This window comes from Exophiala dermatitidis (genome assembly GCF_000230625.1).
Source record: "Exophiala dermatitidis NIH/UT8656 unplaced genomic scaffold supercont1.7, whole genome shotgun sequence".
NCBI lineage: Eukaryota > Fungi > Ascomycota > Eurotiomycetes > Chaetothyriales > Herpotrichiellaceae > Exophiala > Exophiala dermatitidis.
The window spans coordinates 1,644,724-1,662,590 of record NW_008751652.1 but is presented as its reverse complement, the minus strand read 5'-3'; the positions used below and the strand labels follow the sequence as shown (position 1 = coordinate 1,662,590).

At 52.6% G+C, this 17,867-nt stretch overlaps 8 protein-coding genes across 8 annotated transcripts in view; 3 read left to right on the top strand and 5 right to left on the bottom strand.

Moving 5' to 3' along the window:
- Nucleotides 1–141, top strand: part of HMPREF1120_08430 (HemK protein) — a 2,125-nt gene extending 1,984 nt beyond the window's left edge. Inside the window, exon 1 of the mRNA XM_009162682.1 lies at nucleotides 1–141. This exon is cut by the window's left edge and continues 1,984 nt beyond it. The gene's annotated coding sequence lies outside the window, so the exon portion shown is untranslated.
- Nucleotides 142–1,392: 1,251 nt separating this feature from the next.
- On the bottom strand, nucleotides 1,393–2,886 carry HMPREF1120_08429 (uncharacterized protein; the record flags this gene model as incomplete). Its single annotated transcript, XM_009162681.1, has 4 exons — nucleotides 1,393–2,272; nucleotides 2,444–2,536; nucleotides 2,632–2,669; nucleotides 2,770–2,886. The coding sequence occupies 4 exons, from the start codon at nucleotides 2,884–2,886 to the stop codon at nucleotides 1,393–1,395; spliced, it is 1,128 nt and encodes a 375-aa protein (XP_009160929.1).
- Nucleotides 2,887–3,855: 969 nt separating this feature from the next.
- Nucleotides 3,856–5,338, bottom strand: HMPREF1120_08428 (triacylglycerol lipase; the record flags this gene model as incomplete). Its single annotated transcript, XM_009162680.1, has 5 exons — nucleotides 3,856–4,160; nucleotides 4,252–4,522; nucleotides 4,611–4,879; nucleotides 5,034–5,160; nucleotides 5,273–5,338. 5 exons carry the CDS (start codon nucleotides 5,336–5,338, stop codon nucleotides 3,856–3,858), a joined length of 1,038 nt encoding a protein of 345 aa, XP_009160928.1.
- Nucleotides 5,339–5,668: 330 nt separating this feature from the next.
- On the bottom strand, nucleotides 5,669–6,973 carry HMPREF1120_08427 (uncharacterized protein; the record flags this gene model as incomplete). Its single annotated transcript, XM_009162679.1, has 5 exons — nucleotides 5,669–5,812; nucleotides 5,859–6,548; nucleotides 6,627–6,741; nucleotides 6,799–6,863; nucleotides 6,914–6,973. 5 exons carry the CDS (start codon nucleotides 6,971–6,973, stop codon nucleotides 5,669–5,671), a joined length of 1,074 nt encoding a protein of 357 aa, XP_009160927.1.
- Nucleotides 6,974–8,343: 1,370 nt separating this feature from the next.
- On the top strand, nucleotides 8,344–9,267 carry HMPREF1120_08426 (cholestenol delta-isomerase; the record flags this gene model as incomplete). The annotated part of the gene is made up of 4 exons (XM_009162678.1): nucleotides 8,344–8,581; nucleotides 8,636–8,799; nucleotides 8,853–9,087; nucleotides 9,140–9,267. The coding sequence occupies 4 exons, from the start codon at nucleotides 8,344–8,346 to the stop codon at nucleotides 9,265–9,267; spliced, it is 765 nt and encodes a 254-aa protein (XP_009160926.1).
- Nucleotides 9,268–10,004: 737 nt separating this feature from the next.
- On the top strand, nucleotides 10,005–15,518 carry HMPREF1120_08425 (uncharacterized protein; the record flags this gene model as incomplete). Its single annotated transcript, XM_009162677.1, has 1 exon — nucleotides 10,005–15,518. The coding sequence occupies one exon, from the start codon at nucleotides 10,005–10,007 to the stop codon at nucleotides 15,516–15,518; it is 5,514 nt and encodes a 1,837-aa protein (XP_009160925.1).
- Nucleotides 15,519–15,906: 388 nt separating this feature from the next.
- On the bottom strand, nucleotides 15,907–16,946 carry HMPREF1120_08424 (uncharacterized protein). The gene has a single exon (XM_009162676.1). The coding sequence runs from the start codon at nucleotides 16,741–16,743 to the stop codon at nucleotides 16,135–16,137; it is 609 nt and encodes a 202-aa protein (XP_009160924.1). The 5' UTR covers nucleotides 16,744–16,946; the 3' UTR covers nucleotides 15,907–16,134.
- HMPREF1120_08423 (uncharacterized protein) lies at nucleotides 16,947–17,589 on the bottom strand (the record flags this gene model as incomplete). Its single annotated transcript, XM_009162675.1, has 1 exon — nucleotides 16,947–17,589. One exon carries the CDS (start codon nucleotides 17,587–17,589, stop codon nucleotides 17,005–17,007), a length of 585 nt encoding a protein of 194 aa, XP_009160923.1. The 3' UTR covers nucleotides 16,947–17,004.
- Nucleotides 17,590–17,867: the final 278 nt, after the last annotated feature.

Sequence of the window (17,867 nt, the reverse complement as noted above, 5' to 3'; positions counted from 1 at the left end):
TCTGCTTTGCTGGAGCGTTAATCGGAGCAGCGAGATTGGTGGCCAGCCATAGCTGGTACAGTACCTCTCTAAACATTTCCTCATCTCGAGTATACTATACCATTTACACAAACCATACCAATACTATACATATTATATACATGTTCATGTTCGTTTCTCCTCATCTTCGGTCTATTGGTTACTATACTAATCGTTCTCTAAGATTATAAACTCATCTTCACCCAACAATTACTGTAGTTCCGCTCTTCCTTTCCCGCCGTCGACAGCTAAGGTAACCATAAAGATTATTGAGAATATACTATTAGCGGTTGATTGAATACTGACTGTAACTGGGAGGAAGGGGCTTTTAGCCTTGAATAACCATCCATAGGTAACCACACATAATAATGGCCACTGTACTGGCAAGCCAAGGAGACAATGTGTGAGCGCCGAGCTTGAATCATTTATGAATGCATCGATAGACAACCCATCACTCAGACCTTTAATCAACCCTCGTGATTAACAATCCGTCAATCAGCTCGTAAGTTAGTCAGCCAGCCCCATCAACCCGCCCAATTCCTCAATCAGCAGGTAGGAACGGGCTACTATATTGACCAGTCTAGTCTCTCATCAGGCCCAGACATGAGACCCTAGCCGTGTTGGTCGGTCGATCTGTCGATTCGTATGTCTGCCTCTGCTCCAACAATCACGACCTTCTCTCCTTTCTTTTCCCCCAGTCGCTCTTTTCCATCTTCTCTCGGCCGAGCGGGCAACCCCAGTACTCCAACGCTCAATAATGTGATCTGGATAGCAGAGAGAAACACGATTTCCTCTAGCTTGTAGCCATCATCGGAATCACCTTGGGCATGGTATCTCATCTTTCATCCCATGCCGTAGTCAATGAAGGGGGCAAAGGATGGATCTGAGCTAGGACAGACATGCAGGGTAAGGATACACTCTGACATATACAGCGAGGCGGGTTTTTTCTTTCTTCTCCGGACCAGTTGAGCAGAGAAGACAGAAATATAATGTCCACTTTGGTTGTTTGGTGTCGAGATGAGGTAGTGTTGGATCTATGTTCCGCTTCGCTCTTCCCGTTTTGGTCTTCTCCTTCCCGCTTCAGTCACTCAGGCCAGGTTCAAAGTCCAGTTGGGAGTCCCATTTGGAGTTCAGTTCGGTGTCAAGATTGGCCTTGCAGGGCACCCTTTCCTCGTGTTGTATGTGTATGTGGATAGCTGTCTTAGCCACCGATATCTCGTGATGCCATTGAGCATACAGTGCGCGTATCAGTTAATGTAGTCGTATGTATAGTCCGCGATAAGCGCTACTCCATACAGGTGGGCTAGCCAAACTCACAAATCAAGTCAGTATATAAGGCAAAGGCGAATAAGGCGTTGTTCGGTTGTGGGTCAATCAGTCATTACTGGTAGACTGCTGCTGCTGTTGCGGCGCTGGCGGTGATCGTGGTGGCGATTGTGTCGACCCGCCCGGTTTCCGACCATAGACAATATTCATACGATGAATGGCATGGACTTTGGGATTTCTGATTTCGGAACGAACATTGGCACACAAGATCCTGACCTCATCGGCGGTCCAGCCCAGCACGGAGGTGAGCAGACGCAAGGTCCAATTCTCCAAACCGGTTTCGACATGTGCGCGAGCCCAGTGACCCATTTCCTTGAGAACGGGATCCCGGGGCCAGGGCCCGATGGGCCACTTGAACCGATGTTCCGTGACATCTTCGAAGCCCGCGTCCACCATATGGTCTCTCATGGATTCCAGGACCTGCAGCTCACGGCCCAGTTTTTGATGACATTCCGGGCCGACTTTGTTCCAGGCGGCGATGCCGCCGTCAGGCAGACAGCTGTTGTCGTCGCTGCTGAACTGGGCCGAGTACTCGGCCTGCTCGAGGTATCCGCCGGGTTTGAGACAGCGGAGACATTGGGCATATAGGGCCGGCCAGTCGTCGATGGAGCCGTGCAGTCCACGGATATGGATCAGGTCGAACTGGTTTTCGGAAAACGTCCATTCGGCTTCCATGTCGTCGATCTCGAACCGCACGTTGGGCGGCACCCATGTAGGCTGGATTGGTGATAGGTCCGTCCCGATCACAAGCGCGGACGGGTACATGTCCGCCACGTCGATGGCCCACGCGCCCGTGCCGGTGCCCAGGTCAAGAATCTGTTCGGGAGCCGGCCCAATCGGGGCGAGAAACAATCGTCCGCCCAGCGTCTTCATGTATAGGTTGTGTCCGATATCGAGGTGTTCGTTGGCTTCTTCGTCGTTCGAACCCCTGTGCACAGAGAAGGTTTGTCAGTATTATAACCAATGGATTGTTAACAACGATTGCGCCATTCACATCGCATTGCGAACCGGGCTGTAAAATATAGAAAGAAACAAGCAGATTGGTGCTGAACGGGCGAATGAATCTGGGTTTGCTGAACAGCCTCGATTATTCACTTACCAGTACTTCCCATCCTTGAAGGAATGGTACGTCCGTCCATTCTCAACTCGATAATCTCGTATCCAGGATGAAATCGACGTCGTTTCCGTGACGCTGCACAGGAGATCAAAAGTCCAAGTCAGCACAGTACTTGCCTCAACCTTAACGCACACAACGCCTCATTCGTTCTTTCAAAGGGGGCCACTCACGCATCATCGCCATATGCCGAGTCATTCGAATCGATATCCTGGAGAAAGCGGTCTCAGGTCAACAACGGAAAAGTAAAGAAATACGAACGAAACGACGCAAACAGGGAAGGTCTGCAAGTTATTCTGGTCTGGTCTTACAGTATCAGGAGCGATGTGGCTTCCTCCCTCTCTCTCCTCTTCGCGCTCTCGCTCGATTTCTTCCCGAGTCACGGCTCCTTCACCGAGTTCGTCTGGATTCTGGTGTTTTTGATCCATTGTGATAGATTATCTCCAATGTCTACCGCGGGGTGGCGTGATATGATGTGGCGCGAAGGCCTTGCTGACTTGACCGCGTGTGTTTTCCGGTCGCGTGGACGTGTATGTGCAACGGCAATTTTTGAACGCCTCTGTCTGCCCGTGTCCACTGCCAGAAGGCAAAGTGATATAGATTGAACTTTTGTCCGAGGTCAGGAAAATCCCCAGACTGATGAAAATCCCCCGAAAAGCGGTCAGTGGCAGGATCAACCGGTACTAGTAGTGGTCGGACTTTCCCAGGACTGTCACGGGGATGGACACAGTGGCAGTAGTCCTTCGATTGTGGGCAGCGAGCAGGAGCAGTGCCAGACTCGAAGAAGCGAGCAATATAACAACAACGAGAACTAATCAGGCACAGTTCAACGGCGTAGGGCAGCACCAGACCTTTTGCGCTGTCTCCGCGAACAAATCATGATCAAGCCAAACAATCGGCCAGCTGCTGGGGACCAAAACTAGATGTTGCCCGACAAATAAATTGATGGGCCAAGGAGACTGTGGTCCGTCCGGTGGCACCGGCTCCTGAGGATCCCTCTAGGCCCAAGCAGCTCCATAACCGACAAAGTCTGCTATCGGTGTGGAGGGGTTTTGTTTTATGCCTAGGCTCTCGTCTGTCCATCCCCTCTCCATGCAGAGCCAATTTGCGACGTCTTTCCGGGCCGCGCCGTGTTTTCCACACTGCTGTCTTGTTCAAGTTGTGGGTGTGCGTATACCAGGCACCTAGGTGCCCGGCAGAAACTATATTTCCAACATGCTCTTCTAGATACCGAAGACGTCTCTGTATATCTATGCAATGATGACCACTCCTCTACAAAGTGCCCATAGATCAGTATCCATTGACCGCTTCGGGGTATTGGTTCATCGGAGGCCTCGCTGCACATCCGGAAAAGCACCCTTGTAGCGCCTCACTTCTACCCAAATACCTAATGTCTATCACCGGCCACTCTCACCTCCATCACTCTGCGATTCCAAGACAAATCTGACCCCTTCCACCGTTTTGGCCATCATATCATGAGCCAGCTGTAGATTGGGAAAGACATGGAAATAATGCGGCAGGCCCGGGTAATGGTCAAGCTTGGATTTGACGCCGCTCTCCTTGAAGCGGTGATCCAACAAAATGCCATCGTCGCGCGCACAGTCCTTCTCCGCCGTAACGATATAGCATGGCGGGAACTTGGACAGATCGTCTTCCAGAAGGACAAAGTGATGAGGATCGTTGAAATCAATGTCGTAGTGTGCTGTAGCCACCGAAAACAATCAGCCGCAAGCCCACCATTGATAACCACAATCCCAGACAGCAGTAATTTTCGGGTTGTGGCCAACACTTACACCAGATGAACTTTGCCAATTCGAGTCCAAACACCGGCACGCCACTGTTGCCATTGTCCTGCCACGACGAATACATGTACTTGTATTTTCCATCGTAGTCCCAATGCAGCAGGACCGGGAACAACAGCACCAGCCCCGTGATTGAGTCACGGTCGTTTTGGTCGTAGATGAACCGATACGCCAAGTGGCTCGCGAGCATGGCGCCAGCGGATCCGCCGCACAGAAGTGTTTTGGACGGATCATGACCGAGCTCTTTTGCTCTGTTGCGACACTGTGATGCTCAACAGTCAGTAACGCGCAAAAGAACTGCTCGCCCGCGCAACGCAACCCAAGGTCGTCTACAACATGAGTCAACTCACCCACGGCACGGCCTTTGCACCGGCCTCAATGATTCCGTCCATCTTCGTCGCCGGAGCCTTGGGGTAATTGACGCTGATGACCAGACACGGCACTTTGGCCGCCAAGTACCGACAGTGCGCGTCTTCGGTATCCAGCGTTCCGGCGATGTAGCCTCCGCCATGGAAATAAATCATCAACGGGAGTGGTTGTGGTCGATCTGTAGCTGCTACTGCTGGCTGGTAAATTCGGACGTCCAGATTGCCATGTTCGTCGTCGGTCTTTTCGTCCCCTTAAGTTTGGCAAAACCGGTCAGTTATCGTTAGTGATGGTGGAAGTGACATTGACATCGTTAAAATGCTGAGAGAGAAACCCATCCCCTTTCGCGGGAAATAAACAGACTCAAAAGACCTCACGGCGTCAAGAGGAGAGGACAAAACACTTACAAACTGTCAACTCCTCGGGCAGTGCGGGCCATTGCTTGGATAATGCCGCAAAGACTGCATCGTACGTGGGTATGTCGACTGAAAAGTCGCCGGTCATGACATAGCGACCCCCCGAAGCATCTTCAAGCTGTATGCAAAGTCACTAGTCGTCTTCGACATGGAGAGGACGGATGAAGATAAGGCTGCAAGTTGCTGGGACTTGACCCCAATGTCGATGCTCAGCGGAAACTCAAACTTACTGCCAGCCATTCCGGTTGGTAGCCTTCTCGAGGGAATTTCTGCTCGCTACCCGCTTCCACCGCCATGGTCTCAACTCACAAGCAGCCTCAGGGAACACGAGTCTTGTTGCTATCACTTGAAGTCCGTGATACCGCTTGTAGTTGTAGGCGGCTAATCGTTTTATTAAGCGTGGGCGGAAATTGGCGCGAGTGGAGCAACCTCAACTGCAAATATCGCCTTCTACTAGTATAAACACCAAACATATCGACAGAAAGCTGGAAGAATAATAAATGGCATTAAAGAGTGCACAAGGTTATACGGTCGTGATCATCATGGATACATGATACCACAAAACAGCCAAATCTGAATGCAGACTACCAGGCAGAAAGTGTCCGCAAGGCACAGCACCGCCAACTTCAAGCCTTCAGAGCGAACTGCTTCAAATAGTGGTAGTGTTCCATGTTCGCGTCCACAGTCTCTCTGATGACTTTGGCAGCTTCCTTGCCATATTTCTTCTCCCACTCGGCGTCCCATTCAGCTTCGCTTCTGGCAGCTTTTTTCTGTTCCACGTTAGCATTGTCCACCTGAGGGTTTGGATAGTCCTACATGAGCCCTCGGCTTGAGATCTTTCGACTCGATGGCATCCTCATGAAAGCCTTTCCACTTTTCGAATGCCGCTTTCGCACGCTTCTGATCCTCTTCGTTGTCCCAATTCAGCATGTCGTGGGTGAATTCGAGTCCGACGCTCTTGCAATAGACCCTTAGGATACCTTCCGGATCATCCAACAGGTCATCAGCATCGATGAGGCAGGTCTCTGGCAGATTTGCATCGCCATTCGTAGCGTCGTCGTCTCGGCCAGCAACCTTGCGTCCGACCAAGCCGGATTCTCGGGTGAAGTCAAAGAATCGCCGAAGCTCATCATATCCGGCTTCGTTCGGGTAGTAGTCATAAAAGCCGGTCAATTTGTCCAGTGGGGGAATGGTGCAACGATAGTACGACGGAACGCTGGAGTGCGGGTCGCGGATGAGGAAGGTGAAGTGGAATTTTTCCAACATCGCTTTTGGCACGACGGTAGGATTCCCTGGTTCCGCCTCGGTCGGATAGGGAAACGGAGGCTTACGAACATGGTCACCACCGTTGCTGGTTCCGTTGACGGTGTCCGTTCCATTGGCTGTGCTCGAGAATTCTGTTCCGATGCCGCGTCTCTTGGGCAGCAGGGATGGCGCAATGCGGGCGGGCTGGCCGTCAGGAGGCAACAGATAGTAGATGATGTCCTTGATGAAGACACGCTTGCCCTATATTGCGTAAGTATGGTACACTCAAACTGCCGACGATTCCCGCATGGCTGCAAGACTTCCTGAGCGGCATCACACCTCGGATCCTTCGCGATCTATTTGATCAAAAATCGTCTTGTAGGTCGAATCACTGAACCCAGAGGCCTTCCTCGCCTCTTCATCGTTCTCAAAACGGCTGCTCATTCTCTCCGGCCTGGGGAGTGGTCAGAACTTCAGACTGCCCAACTGACCACTGCAGCTTCGATCGTACCCGTAATAGAATGCATCACCAAATGGTTCATGAACACACGACAGGTCTTTCCTGGTCATGAACACCTGCATTGTGTCAGCAGCTGCGAGGCCACAGATACAGCAGCGATCCTAACACGTTCAAAAGCCGTGCTACACGCACGCGGATGCGTGGCACAGAAGATAGGTTTCGCCATGACGGCAGTCGTGCTTCTGTCGACAATGCTACAAGTCGATGGAAGGTCGAATCGACTGGCCGATGCGACCAATTTGAAAAGGAATGTCAAGTCTCCGTAGACAAGGTTACGATAGCCCCTTTCGGTCAGCTATATTCGTCGACTGACTACAGCGTAGTCTGTCTGTGGAAGAAGACGAGAGCGGGATCGTCGTAAGAAACCGAGATATACTTATAGCCACCCAGAGCCAGCCGGTAAGGCAGGGGTCTTGTTGGCAGCTGTCCCGTGTAGGCAAGTGAGCAGGTGCCGGCCAACAGATTCTACAATATTGCAACCGTAAACTGCGGTCCTTCAGAGACAAACGGATGGATGGATCACGGATGGGAAGCGAAAAATTCGTCATTGTTTCTCAGCGGCAGCAAAGCTGAGATCTGTTATGACGCGCGCCCAACTTCACGATTCGTCGATGGAGGCTGCCACGCCCCGCATCGAAGAAGTCTGTTGGTCTTGGGTGCAACAGAACCTCACGCTCAGAGGCGAGATCATGTCCACTTTTCCAGGAACATGTGGGAGACTCGGGCGAAGGATCATGATTGACAGGGCACCACTGGCCGTGCCACAGAGGAAAGGTTGTTAGAAGTGCCAGGGACGGCAACGTCAACAGAAATGCCGGCGACAACAGCGTGGGGGTGGAATAACAGCAGGATCGTTGCATGATTATATTGTAGGTAGGTGCCGGTGGTCACGAACAACTTGAACCGCTGCCAGTCACCCAGTGATGAGTGTAGAATTAATAAGAATGACTGCAGTGGGATTTCGCTGCGCTGCGAAGTCCTGGCTCAGGCGCCGCCTGCTTCTGCGCTCGGCTGCCCTGCGCCCATCAACCTTCTTTCTCGCCGTCCGACTATCGTACAACGTAGAATTGAAGAGATCAAAAAAGGTCTTGTCTGCAGCGACTGTTCAAGGGCGCAGGCAGCCACCGACGCAGGCGTCGGCCAAGTGTTGGATTGGCATCACTCAACACGCTGGCACCGCCGAGACGGACTGAAGGCGCAGCCCAGTGCTGGGCAAGACTTCCTCCCCCGACGTTTGCTGCCCGAATCGTACGATACGAGCAAACAGTCCCCCGTTACCGACAAATAAAAACCAGCTCGCTTAGGAACATTTTTGGATCTTGGTCTACAGTTTCCAAGGTAGATCAAGTTTACTTCGGTGTTAGGTCTTTTGCAAGTATTTATTTTTTGTCTTCGTGGTCTACCTACCATTGTATTCTTAGGTTTTGTGAAGAGCACACATCTCTTTCTTCGTCCGCCTGGGAGGCACTTTCTCAGCCCTCAAGTCTCTGTCCAACCGAACCATTCATCCCCTCCTCGAATACGCCGACCATTGCCATGAAACCCTCATCCGCTGCCGCGGCGTCAATGCCAGACATGGAGGCCCTGCACCCCTATTTTCCGATCGAAGCAGAAATCGTGAACTTCATTGCCAATGACATGACCTTATTTCAACTCCTGGCGGCGTTTGGGACCGGCTGCGTAGGCATCCTCTCGGTGGGATGGCTCATTGCGTCGAGCGCAGGGCCAAAATTGAGGAAGCAGGACAAATTCATGGTGTTGTGGTTCTGTTTAAGTAAGAGAGAATGAAGGCCACGGTTCTTGGGGACCAGAGACTGACACCCAGAAGCCGGTGTTATCCACCTCTTCTTCGAAGGCTACTTTGCATACAATCATACACGGATGGGCAGTGCGCGAGATCTCTTTGGACAGCTGTGGAAGGAGTATGCCTTGTCGGATTCGCGGTATCTGACATCTGATCCTTTCGTTCTCTGCATGGAAACCATAACTGCGGTATGCGCCCCGATGATCGAACTGCCTATCGAGATATTGACCAAACGAAACAGCTCTTCTGGGGACCGCTCTCATTTTTGATGGTGTACTTCATCGTAACCGCCCACCCTCTACGATATCCTGTACAGGCGGTCGTGTCACTGGGCCAGATCTACGGGGACGTTCTATACTATGCCACCTGCATGTTTGACCACTATTACAAGAGCCTGACATACTGCCGACCGGAGGCATATTACTTCTGGTTCTATTTCTTCTTCATGAATTTCATCTGGATTGTCATTCCTGGCTGTAAGCATCCTGGATGGAGCAATTGGCGCAGCAACCAAGCTAACGGTGGCAGTACTCCTGGCGGACAGCATCATCACCACGGCAAAGGCGTTCAAGGCACTGAATCGCATATCGCATTCAGTGCAGGGAAATGGGTCCGTGAACAAGCCAAGCGTGAACGGTCGTCCCAAGCGTGCCTGAGACATGCACAGACCTACTCACTGAGATGAAGCAAGGGATTGAGTTGACTGGGAGCGCTAGCATACAAAGGGATGCAACGTTTTGCCGTGACGATCATTGAAGTGCTTGCGTCTGCGTCCTCGCGATGCCTGAGGACAGTTTTAAACTGGACAGTTTTGCAGGTAATAAATTGTAGAGCCATCCAAGACATTCAATACCTAGGTAAGTTATAGAGGGCCAATCCAGAATTCCGAAGTCAGCGGCACACTGCAGTACTAGCTGTCGGTAGGAATACTAAAATATTGGCTGGATTGTCGGCGGAGATGGTTGCCCGGTGGACGGCGCGTGCTCCACCATTAAGCGGTCCCATACACCATACAATACACTCACAACTCGAACTCAGCCTGACGGCGGCACTCCGGTTCAGGTCCAGGTCCAGGTCGAGTTGACGCAACCTGCTTGCACTGCATTTGCATGGAACCGATCTAAGAAACTCGTTACTTGGTCGCCTTGCATGAACTCTGACAGCATTTTCTCTTGTAGTCCGATCGGCAGACTGCCTACTCCTGCATCTCCCAAGGGAGAGTGTTCCTGCTCGATCCGTGGATCTTCCAACGACAAAGCTGTGGCCCATCTCACCATGCGCCTGCAATCGATTTCCATGCCGCAGAATACCCGACGCAAGGCCCGCTTGATAAACGCAACCTCATAATCACCCTCTCAAGGCCTGTACACAGTTGCAGGCAAACGCAACGCCAATGCGACCAGAGTCGTCGGCGGATTTCGGTCGCAGGACGCCCAAGAGCCGTAAGGTCGAACCGTCCTCTCCGCTGACAATCAACCATGTGACGCCCAACCGGACTTCTGGACTTTACGATTCCAACTCGGTACAAGATCGTATCCGCCAATGGCAGGTACAAGGTGCAGCAAATGCGCCGGCTCCAGATGCTGTGAGTGTCCGGTCGATACCATTCTCGGAATGTCCCTCCACAGTCTCAAGACCAAAGTCGGAGTATGGAGACGAGAACGCCGTCCGGACCGAGGGTCGCACGAGACACAAAGAAGACCAGGAACGAGATACGGCCAGAAGTCGGAGTGCCCCGAGAAAGCGCATCATTAGTGACGGCCATTGGAAGGCGAAGAAGGAAACAAAGGACCAGAAGGATGCGAGGCCTCCTGTCCCGAAAGTGCGCCCCGGCTCGACCCATTACGACCTGTCGTACACCTCAAATCAAGAGAGGCGAAATGGGCGCCGGAGATCGGATCGACAACAGAATTATATGGCCAAACAAGAGGCGGAGGACAAATCTATCTTCGACGATGGCATCAGAGTGGTCGCCGTTGAGGACGGCCGAAACAGCATACATCCACTGTCCGAGATGGATAGCCAGTTGGATGAAGACCTCGCCCAGAGGTTGGCCGGGGTCTCCATGGCTCGCGAGGAGATGGACACCTTCTCACAAACTTCCATCCAGCCAGACGAGACTGCCGGGATCACCCGGAGGACGAGTAAATACGCCGAGATGCTGAGTCGCGCTGCCGCATCGCCCGCAGACATGGATGCTCCCAGGTCGAGAAAACCCGGTCTCTTTGGGAGAACAAAGGACATATTTGGAAAATCAGATCCGACGCCTTCGCTCGATAAGAGGTTACCGAGTATCGAAGCTTGGTTAGAGGAGCAGCCGGATCCTTTTGTTGATGGGGAGGCTGCAGGCGACGTCCCGGCAGTAGAAGTACCACGTCCTCTGAGAAGACGCACCGAGCGCAAGCGCCGCTCAACTGAGAAACCATCCCTGATCGATCCAAATAAAATATGGGATTCTGTTCAGCTGACGGAGGAGGCTGTTGCACCCGTGCCGACGAGCAGACGGAGACACAGGTCAAGTAAAGGTGGTCCAGACGCGAACGGCGACCCGGAAGCCGCCGTTTCGCCGCCGCATGAAAAAAGTGACCGTCATCAGGATGCTGAAGGGTCGCCGTCACCATTACGACGAAGAGGCGCAAGACACCGTCGTCAAAGGAGTTCGCCCATGAAGGAATTATCGCCTCAGATTGAATTGGCGGACCAGAAAGAGGCCTTGGTGACCGAGGGAGACGTGGTTTCGAACAGAGAGCCAAGCAGGACATACTCTCCACAGCGGGCATACTCGCCTCCTCCGGAGCAGGTACTGCCATCGACTGCTTCCCGGGACGTGTCCACCAATAACATGGTTAAGCCAGACTCGGATGCCATCATGGGCGAGTTAATGGTGGCGGAGAACAATTGTGGCCTCACGCGCAAACTCACGACACATGAAGATCTCATGACTGTGCTCTCACAACCGCGGACAGGGAGGAGCCGGCGCTCAGCCCGTACTAGGAGTAAAAGAAATGTCCAGGAGACTGGCAACTCGACATCCGTACAGGAGATACTGGAGGTATTCAGGAAAGAAGAAGAGAAGTATATGCGAGAGCTACGAACTCTGGTGGACGGTGTTATACCAGTATTGTTGCAAGCGGTGCTTTCAAAGACAGATTCTGCGGCTGCGGCAGGGCTTTTCACGTCTTCCAGTACAGGTTCAGACCAGGCGAGCTTCACCAAACCCATTATTGAGATGGGTATCTCGCTGGAGCGGCTGAAGACATTGCACAGCCGCGCCCCTGGTCAGGAAGCGGATGCTCTCATCAGCTGGGCATCTACAGCACACAGAGCTTACAAGGATTACATTCAATCATGGAGACTTGGGTTTCAGGACATTGTCATCAACCTCGCTCCACTAGAGGGTTCCAAGACCACACCAAAAGACGAAGTCATGTCTCGTGATGAATCCGGCGATCTGGTCGACACGGAGGGAAAGAAGGTGGATGTGGCATATCTTTTGAAAAGACCTTTGGTAAGAGTCAAAGCTCTCAGTCGAACCTTCACCCGGCTTGACCAAGAATGCTCCAAAGCCCTCGCAAAACGTTCGGCCGACTTGTTTGCCGACCTTACCACAATGGCGAAGCGGCGAAATCAAGAAGAACAGGCACGCTTGGAGGACGAGGCTGCTGCCAACATCGATGCCATGAGAGTCCGGGACATCCGAACGATGGCTGCCATCACGGGAGTTGTGGTTGACAAATCTCGTCGTGTCAAAGCCAGGGACTTTTTCAATCTCACATTCTATCACTCCACTGGACAAAGAATGGATTGTGGCGTCGAACTGATCTTCCGAGATAACGCTCGAGGCGAACCTACAGGCGGCGATGTGCTCATCTGCGAGGTCGACAGCACCGGAAAGTGGCTCCTCTTTGCACCAGTCGAGCTGAATTCCATATCGGCAAGACGAGGCGAGGACGGCTTCGATCTTGTGGTCATGATACGTGGAAGAGCAGGATTAGGTCAAGAATGGCGTGAACTGCTGGCACTGAAGACCGAAGATGCGCAGGCAGTGACCGAATGGATAAACATGCTTGGCTCGAACCCTCTTCCACCTCGACTCAATCGAACCTCCAGCTTTGCAAAACGTAAACCAGTCCCGGAGAATGAGTTACCAAACACAACTGAGCCACCAAAGCAAGAAAGCCTTCAAAGCTATTCGACAGACCACGCCGCAGTCAGCCCCGAGCCACTGGATGTACCACTGGGAGAGCCATCTGTGATTGCAACTCGTACCAATGTGAGCCACCGCTCTGACCAAAAGAACCCTCTGCTGGATAAACCGTTGCCTCGTCTGAATTTGGGAGGTGGACTGGCGTCCCAGCCATTGCCGCCGCTTCACACCAGTACGCCGACTGTGGATACAAGACATACTCCTTCTTTGGTATCCTCGGATGCTTCTACCGTTTCAGACCCGTCCGTAAAGGCAAGTCTTGCAGCATTATCGTCACCGCCAAAATCCGTCTCGTCGAATCTTGAGCCCACGAAGCAGTCGAGAAACGCACCTGTTCGTCCGCCCATTTCTGAGCCACTATTCCCACACACCCCTCCGAAAGAGAAAATACCCACCCAACGCAATGACGATGATCAGTCGCCCAGGCCTAGAGGACTAAGGAAGGATACCCCTGAGAAAAGGCCTTCGGTCACCACAGCAGACGTACGGCCTTCCTCGATGCCGCTCGTCGAACCACGGTCCCAAGCATCACAAATCCACACGTACTATACTGGTGGTTCTTCAGAAGTCTCGAATTCTAGCACACCAGCTGCGACCGCTCCGAGACCCGGCTACCAGCGAGCGTTATCATCGACACCTTCTAAAGACCTTCCTACAGTCTCCAAAGTCCGGCATCAGCAGCATCAACCTCCAAGTGTGCCTACTCATGCTTCCCAGCCCAGAACCCCGGAGAAATCAACGCCCGGAAATGAACAAGCGAAGCAGGATATCAATAGCCCTGTAGAGAACCAGATATTCACGGATGAAACTCGGACATCACGGTCTGACAACATGCGTCGAAAGGGATCACAGGATGTCGATTCTCCTTCCAGCACCCCGACTTCGTCGGTGCTGCAGCCGAGACCGAACGGTTCAAGGGCGGTGCCTGGCTCGCCAGAGAAGAGTTCGAAGCGCAGGACGTCGTCCCCGTTGAAGCACGAGTACGCCCCCTCGACAACCTCTGATAGCGCATCCGACTATGACACAGAGAGTGTGAGCGATTCGTCTTCTGACACCTCGGATGCGTTGATGTCTGAGTTCGGCGACAAGCCAACCCCACTAGTGGCCATCACGGCCGGTGGGCGACGTACGTCGAAGCCAACCCAGGTTCGAACGTCGACGTCGATCCCATCAACAGGGACAAGAACGTTGGCGCCGTCGGACTCAGCATCACAAGGGCCCTATCGAAGGGTACCTTCCTCGGCTGCAGTGCCAGGGCATCGGAAGGGTAGGACGATTGCTCTGATATGCTCCTGGTCCGACAAAGGCATGTGGGAGCAAGTTCATCCGGACGAGTGTTCGATCGTCGTCTCCCCAGGCCTGATCGAGGCGTTTGAAATGTCGGCAGCCCATTCCGACCCGCGGGTGGCCGCTGCCGATGGACCAGATTCACGAAACTCTTCATTGACCGACCAGCCACTGGTAGCCTTTGAGCTGACACCGATTGTGGCGCTTCGAAGAGGGACGGCCATAGATATTTCCATCAGGTCGCCTCCGACACCAAACTCACGGATCAAGACGACAAGCATTGTGATGTTTCGCTCCCGAAATCCCGAGGAATGTGAGGCATTGTACGGGATGATCAACTGGGCGCGATGCAACAATCCGACGTACATCCAACTGCAGAACGCCCGCCCACGAAGACAACCATCAGTGACCTTCAATGTGGGTCAAGACAATCACAGCCGTGGAAGGTCAAGCTCATGGTTCAACTTTGGCAGCCGACAAAAGTCGAGCTATCGCGCGTCTTCTGCTCCCACGCCGGCATCTATTGACTTTTCGGTGGAAAGTTCGGGAACAATGGCCAGTGCATTTTCAGCGTTGAAGCGGTTTGGCGCCAGTTCGGCGTTCAATCTGAATCGGTCGTCGGTCATTCGAAGAGATGGCGGCGGCGGAGGAGGCACTGGTGGTTCTTCGTTGTACTCGTCAAGCAGTGGGACCGGCACAGGATCGAGTTCGAGCACACCAGCCCCGAGTCAATTGGGCTTTGTGCCCGGCAAAGATGGGCCTAATGTTCCCTTGACAAGTGCAGCGGCGGCAAATGGAGGAGGAATGGTCAACAACATGAAGATCCGGCTGTATGTCCGCAAGGGACAACATTGGGAAAACCTGGGCGCCGCACGGTTAAGTGTGTTGCCGCCTACGGCTGCTGTCACTGCTACTGCCACTGCTACCGCCGAAAGTAGTCGTCAACCTACTCCTACTCAGGCGACTCAAACCATGGGAGGGGATTTATCAGCAGCCTCGTCGCCCCCAATCACGCCCACACATAGTCGAACGCCGTCCAATGTCACTGGCACGCCGGTAATCCTAGGTCAACCAGGTGGTCAAGGCGCTCGAGGCCCCCGACTCCCCAGCTCCAGCCATACTCCGCACCGTGTCCATGGCAACGGATTAGAAAAGAGACTGCTCATCACGCGCAACAAGGATCCCGGTATTGTGCTGCTCGATGCCGTTTTGGGAGAAAGTTGTTTCGAACGTATCATGCAGACGGGGATTGCGGTCAAAGTGTGGAATGAGGATGAGCAGATTGGACATACCGGCGGCGTCACCATGGGTCGCGAAACGGTGTATATGTTGCAATTCCCGGGTACGAAGGAGGCACAGTGGGTGTTTCAACTGTGCGGATCGTATAGATATGCGGTTGGGGCAGGTGTTTGATATGATTGAGGTTAATGAGTGGACTGAAGACATGAGGCGAACGGGAACTGGGATGAGAACACTGAACACTACGAATCTCTTGGGTTGTCTTTCGTCCCATGTGGTAAGGAAAGAGCAGAGCGTCAGAAGTCGCCTGAAACAGGGAAGAGGAAATTCGACAGGGCTGGGCTAGACATGGTCACGTCGTCTCGTCTTTCTCAGCTGTTGTGTTCATAAACTGGCGGGTGTTACACGGTGTGAGTCTTTTCGAGCTGGATGGATCAAAAAAGGGTTTCTTCTACTGAAGAAGGTCGGTGGTTGGGTGGATGGGATGGTTGCAAGTTCTAGCATGGAGGGAGCAAGTTTTGTTCTGCACATTGTTCATCAAACCATAATTCATCAAGAAGAGTCCACGAGTGTTATTGTTGCTCGATATTAATGAGTGGAGGTGGATTTCATATTCCCAGGATAGTGTGTCTATCAATCTAGTCGTATGATGGGGAGATTGGTGCATTTTTACTGTGAATGGAAACCTTAGGTACGAGGCTGAACACCCTTTGCTTGCATCTGTGGTAGAGCCAGCCAAAGTAAATGAATAAATGAACCTTGCCTAATTTCCCTCCCTTTTTCCTTTTTATCACAACTCATCAATCTTCAACACATACAACCGCCTCCTTTCCAGCTCGCCTCTTTCCGCCCTCTGCAGCACAACCTCCAGATCTTGCACGGCATCAACATACTTCCCCGACAAGACTGATCTGGCTCTTCGGTCTGTGATCAACTTGACAATTGTCCATGCGACCAACTCTGGTGTCTCTGTGGCGCACCCCTTGGTCGAATTCAACATGTCTCTCATTCCAGCTACCTCGCGCACGGCGGTCATGTTGATCGCTCCGGGGACATGGGCAATGGTGGTGGGGACGTCGCCTGGATGGACTACGAATGTGGCGATACCATTAACAACACCACGAACAGAATTGCCGATCTTGCCGTGGCTGTTGCCAGTGCGGACTTCTTCATCACTGTTGTGAACTTCATCGTCACTGTGAAACCCACCCCTCCCTAGTACATTACTGCGAACCTCACTCCTTCGGAGATCGTTCCTGTCCCTCAGTTCCAGATCCAAATCATGATGGAATCGCGTCAACGCTGCCTTGGACGCACTGTATGCCGTCATATAGAACACCGAGTGCCCGGCGTTGCGAGAACCGAGAGAAATAATTGTCCCGCGGTTTCGAGCCATCATGCCCGGTAGGAACGCGTGGATCAATTGTACAGGACCCAAAAGGTTGGTGGAAATGACGTTGGTCCAAGGCCAATCTGACCACAACGAAAGAGGCGCAGACTCAGTGGAGGCCGAATTGGAAGAGATTCTTGCTTCTGGTTCTGCTGATTCCCTCAACGGTAACCTTGAGTGTCAGTCACTTAACCCCAAATCGTGGGCTCTTGGCTCAGCGCATCATGTCCCCTGTGCCCCCTCCCTCAGCCGTTTTTTCTTCTTGCTCTTTCAATGCCCAGCCCAGCCCAGCTCATATGACTTACGTTCTAAATAGAATGGATTAATCCGATCAATTGCCGCATTGTTGATCAAAATATCCACAAATTTAAAAGTCGGCGGCTGCTGCTGCTCATTCTGTTCATGCTGCTGCCGCTGACGACCATCATCATCGTTATCATGTTCGTCAGCAACTTGGTCTTCATGGTCTGAGCCGATCGTTGCAACGGCCGCCCGGATACCATACGCCGCCCCCGGCTGGCTCAGGTCGGCGACCACGGCCCACGCCCGGGCACTTCCTCTTCCATTGGCAAAGGTATTGTTCTCGTTCTCGTCGTCACGTTCGTTAATGTACGCCACCACTTCGTCCAATTCAGCCTTGGTGCGTGAGACACAAATGACATCCGCACCGGCCGCGGCCAGTGTGATGGCAATGGTGCGTCCAATGCCCCGTCCGGCGCCGGTGACGAGAGCTGTAGAGCCATGGAGCGGGCGTAATGACGATTGCGACTCCGAGTCCGATCTACCGAAATATTGGTCTGGCGCGATGAAGGGGTATACGTCCGAGTAAATAGGAACAGGTCCTTCCTCCTGCATACTTGTAGTCATAGATAAGGTATACGGAGGAATTTGTACCATTCAAATTTAACATGCCAACCAAGGAACTGCAGTGTGAAGGAGGAAGAACACGATTAGAGTGTATAGGGAGTAAATATACCTACATACTTTATGCCATGTCGATGATGTCCTCCTTCCTTACATCAGGAGCGCTGCAACCAACTTGAACAAGGCAACAGGCACCGGACCTGGTAGATGATAAGAGAGCTGCACCTGCCCGTGTGCTGGCTTCCAGATCGAGTACTTTGCATACATAG

Bases quoted from the DNA above. Each gene is read 5' to 3' on its own strand.
- HMPREF1120_08424 (XM_009162676.1), bottom strand. From the start codon at position 16,743: ATGATGGCTCGAAACCGCGGGACAATTATTTCTCTCGGTTCTCGCAAC.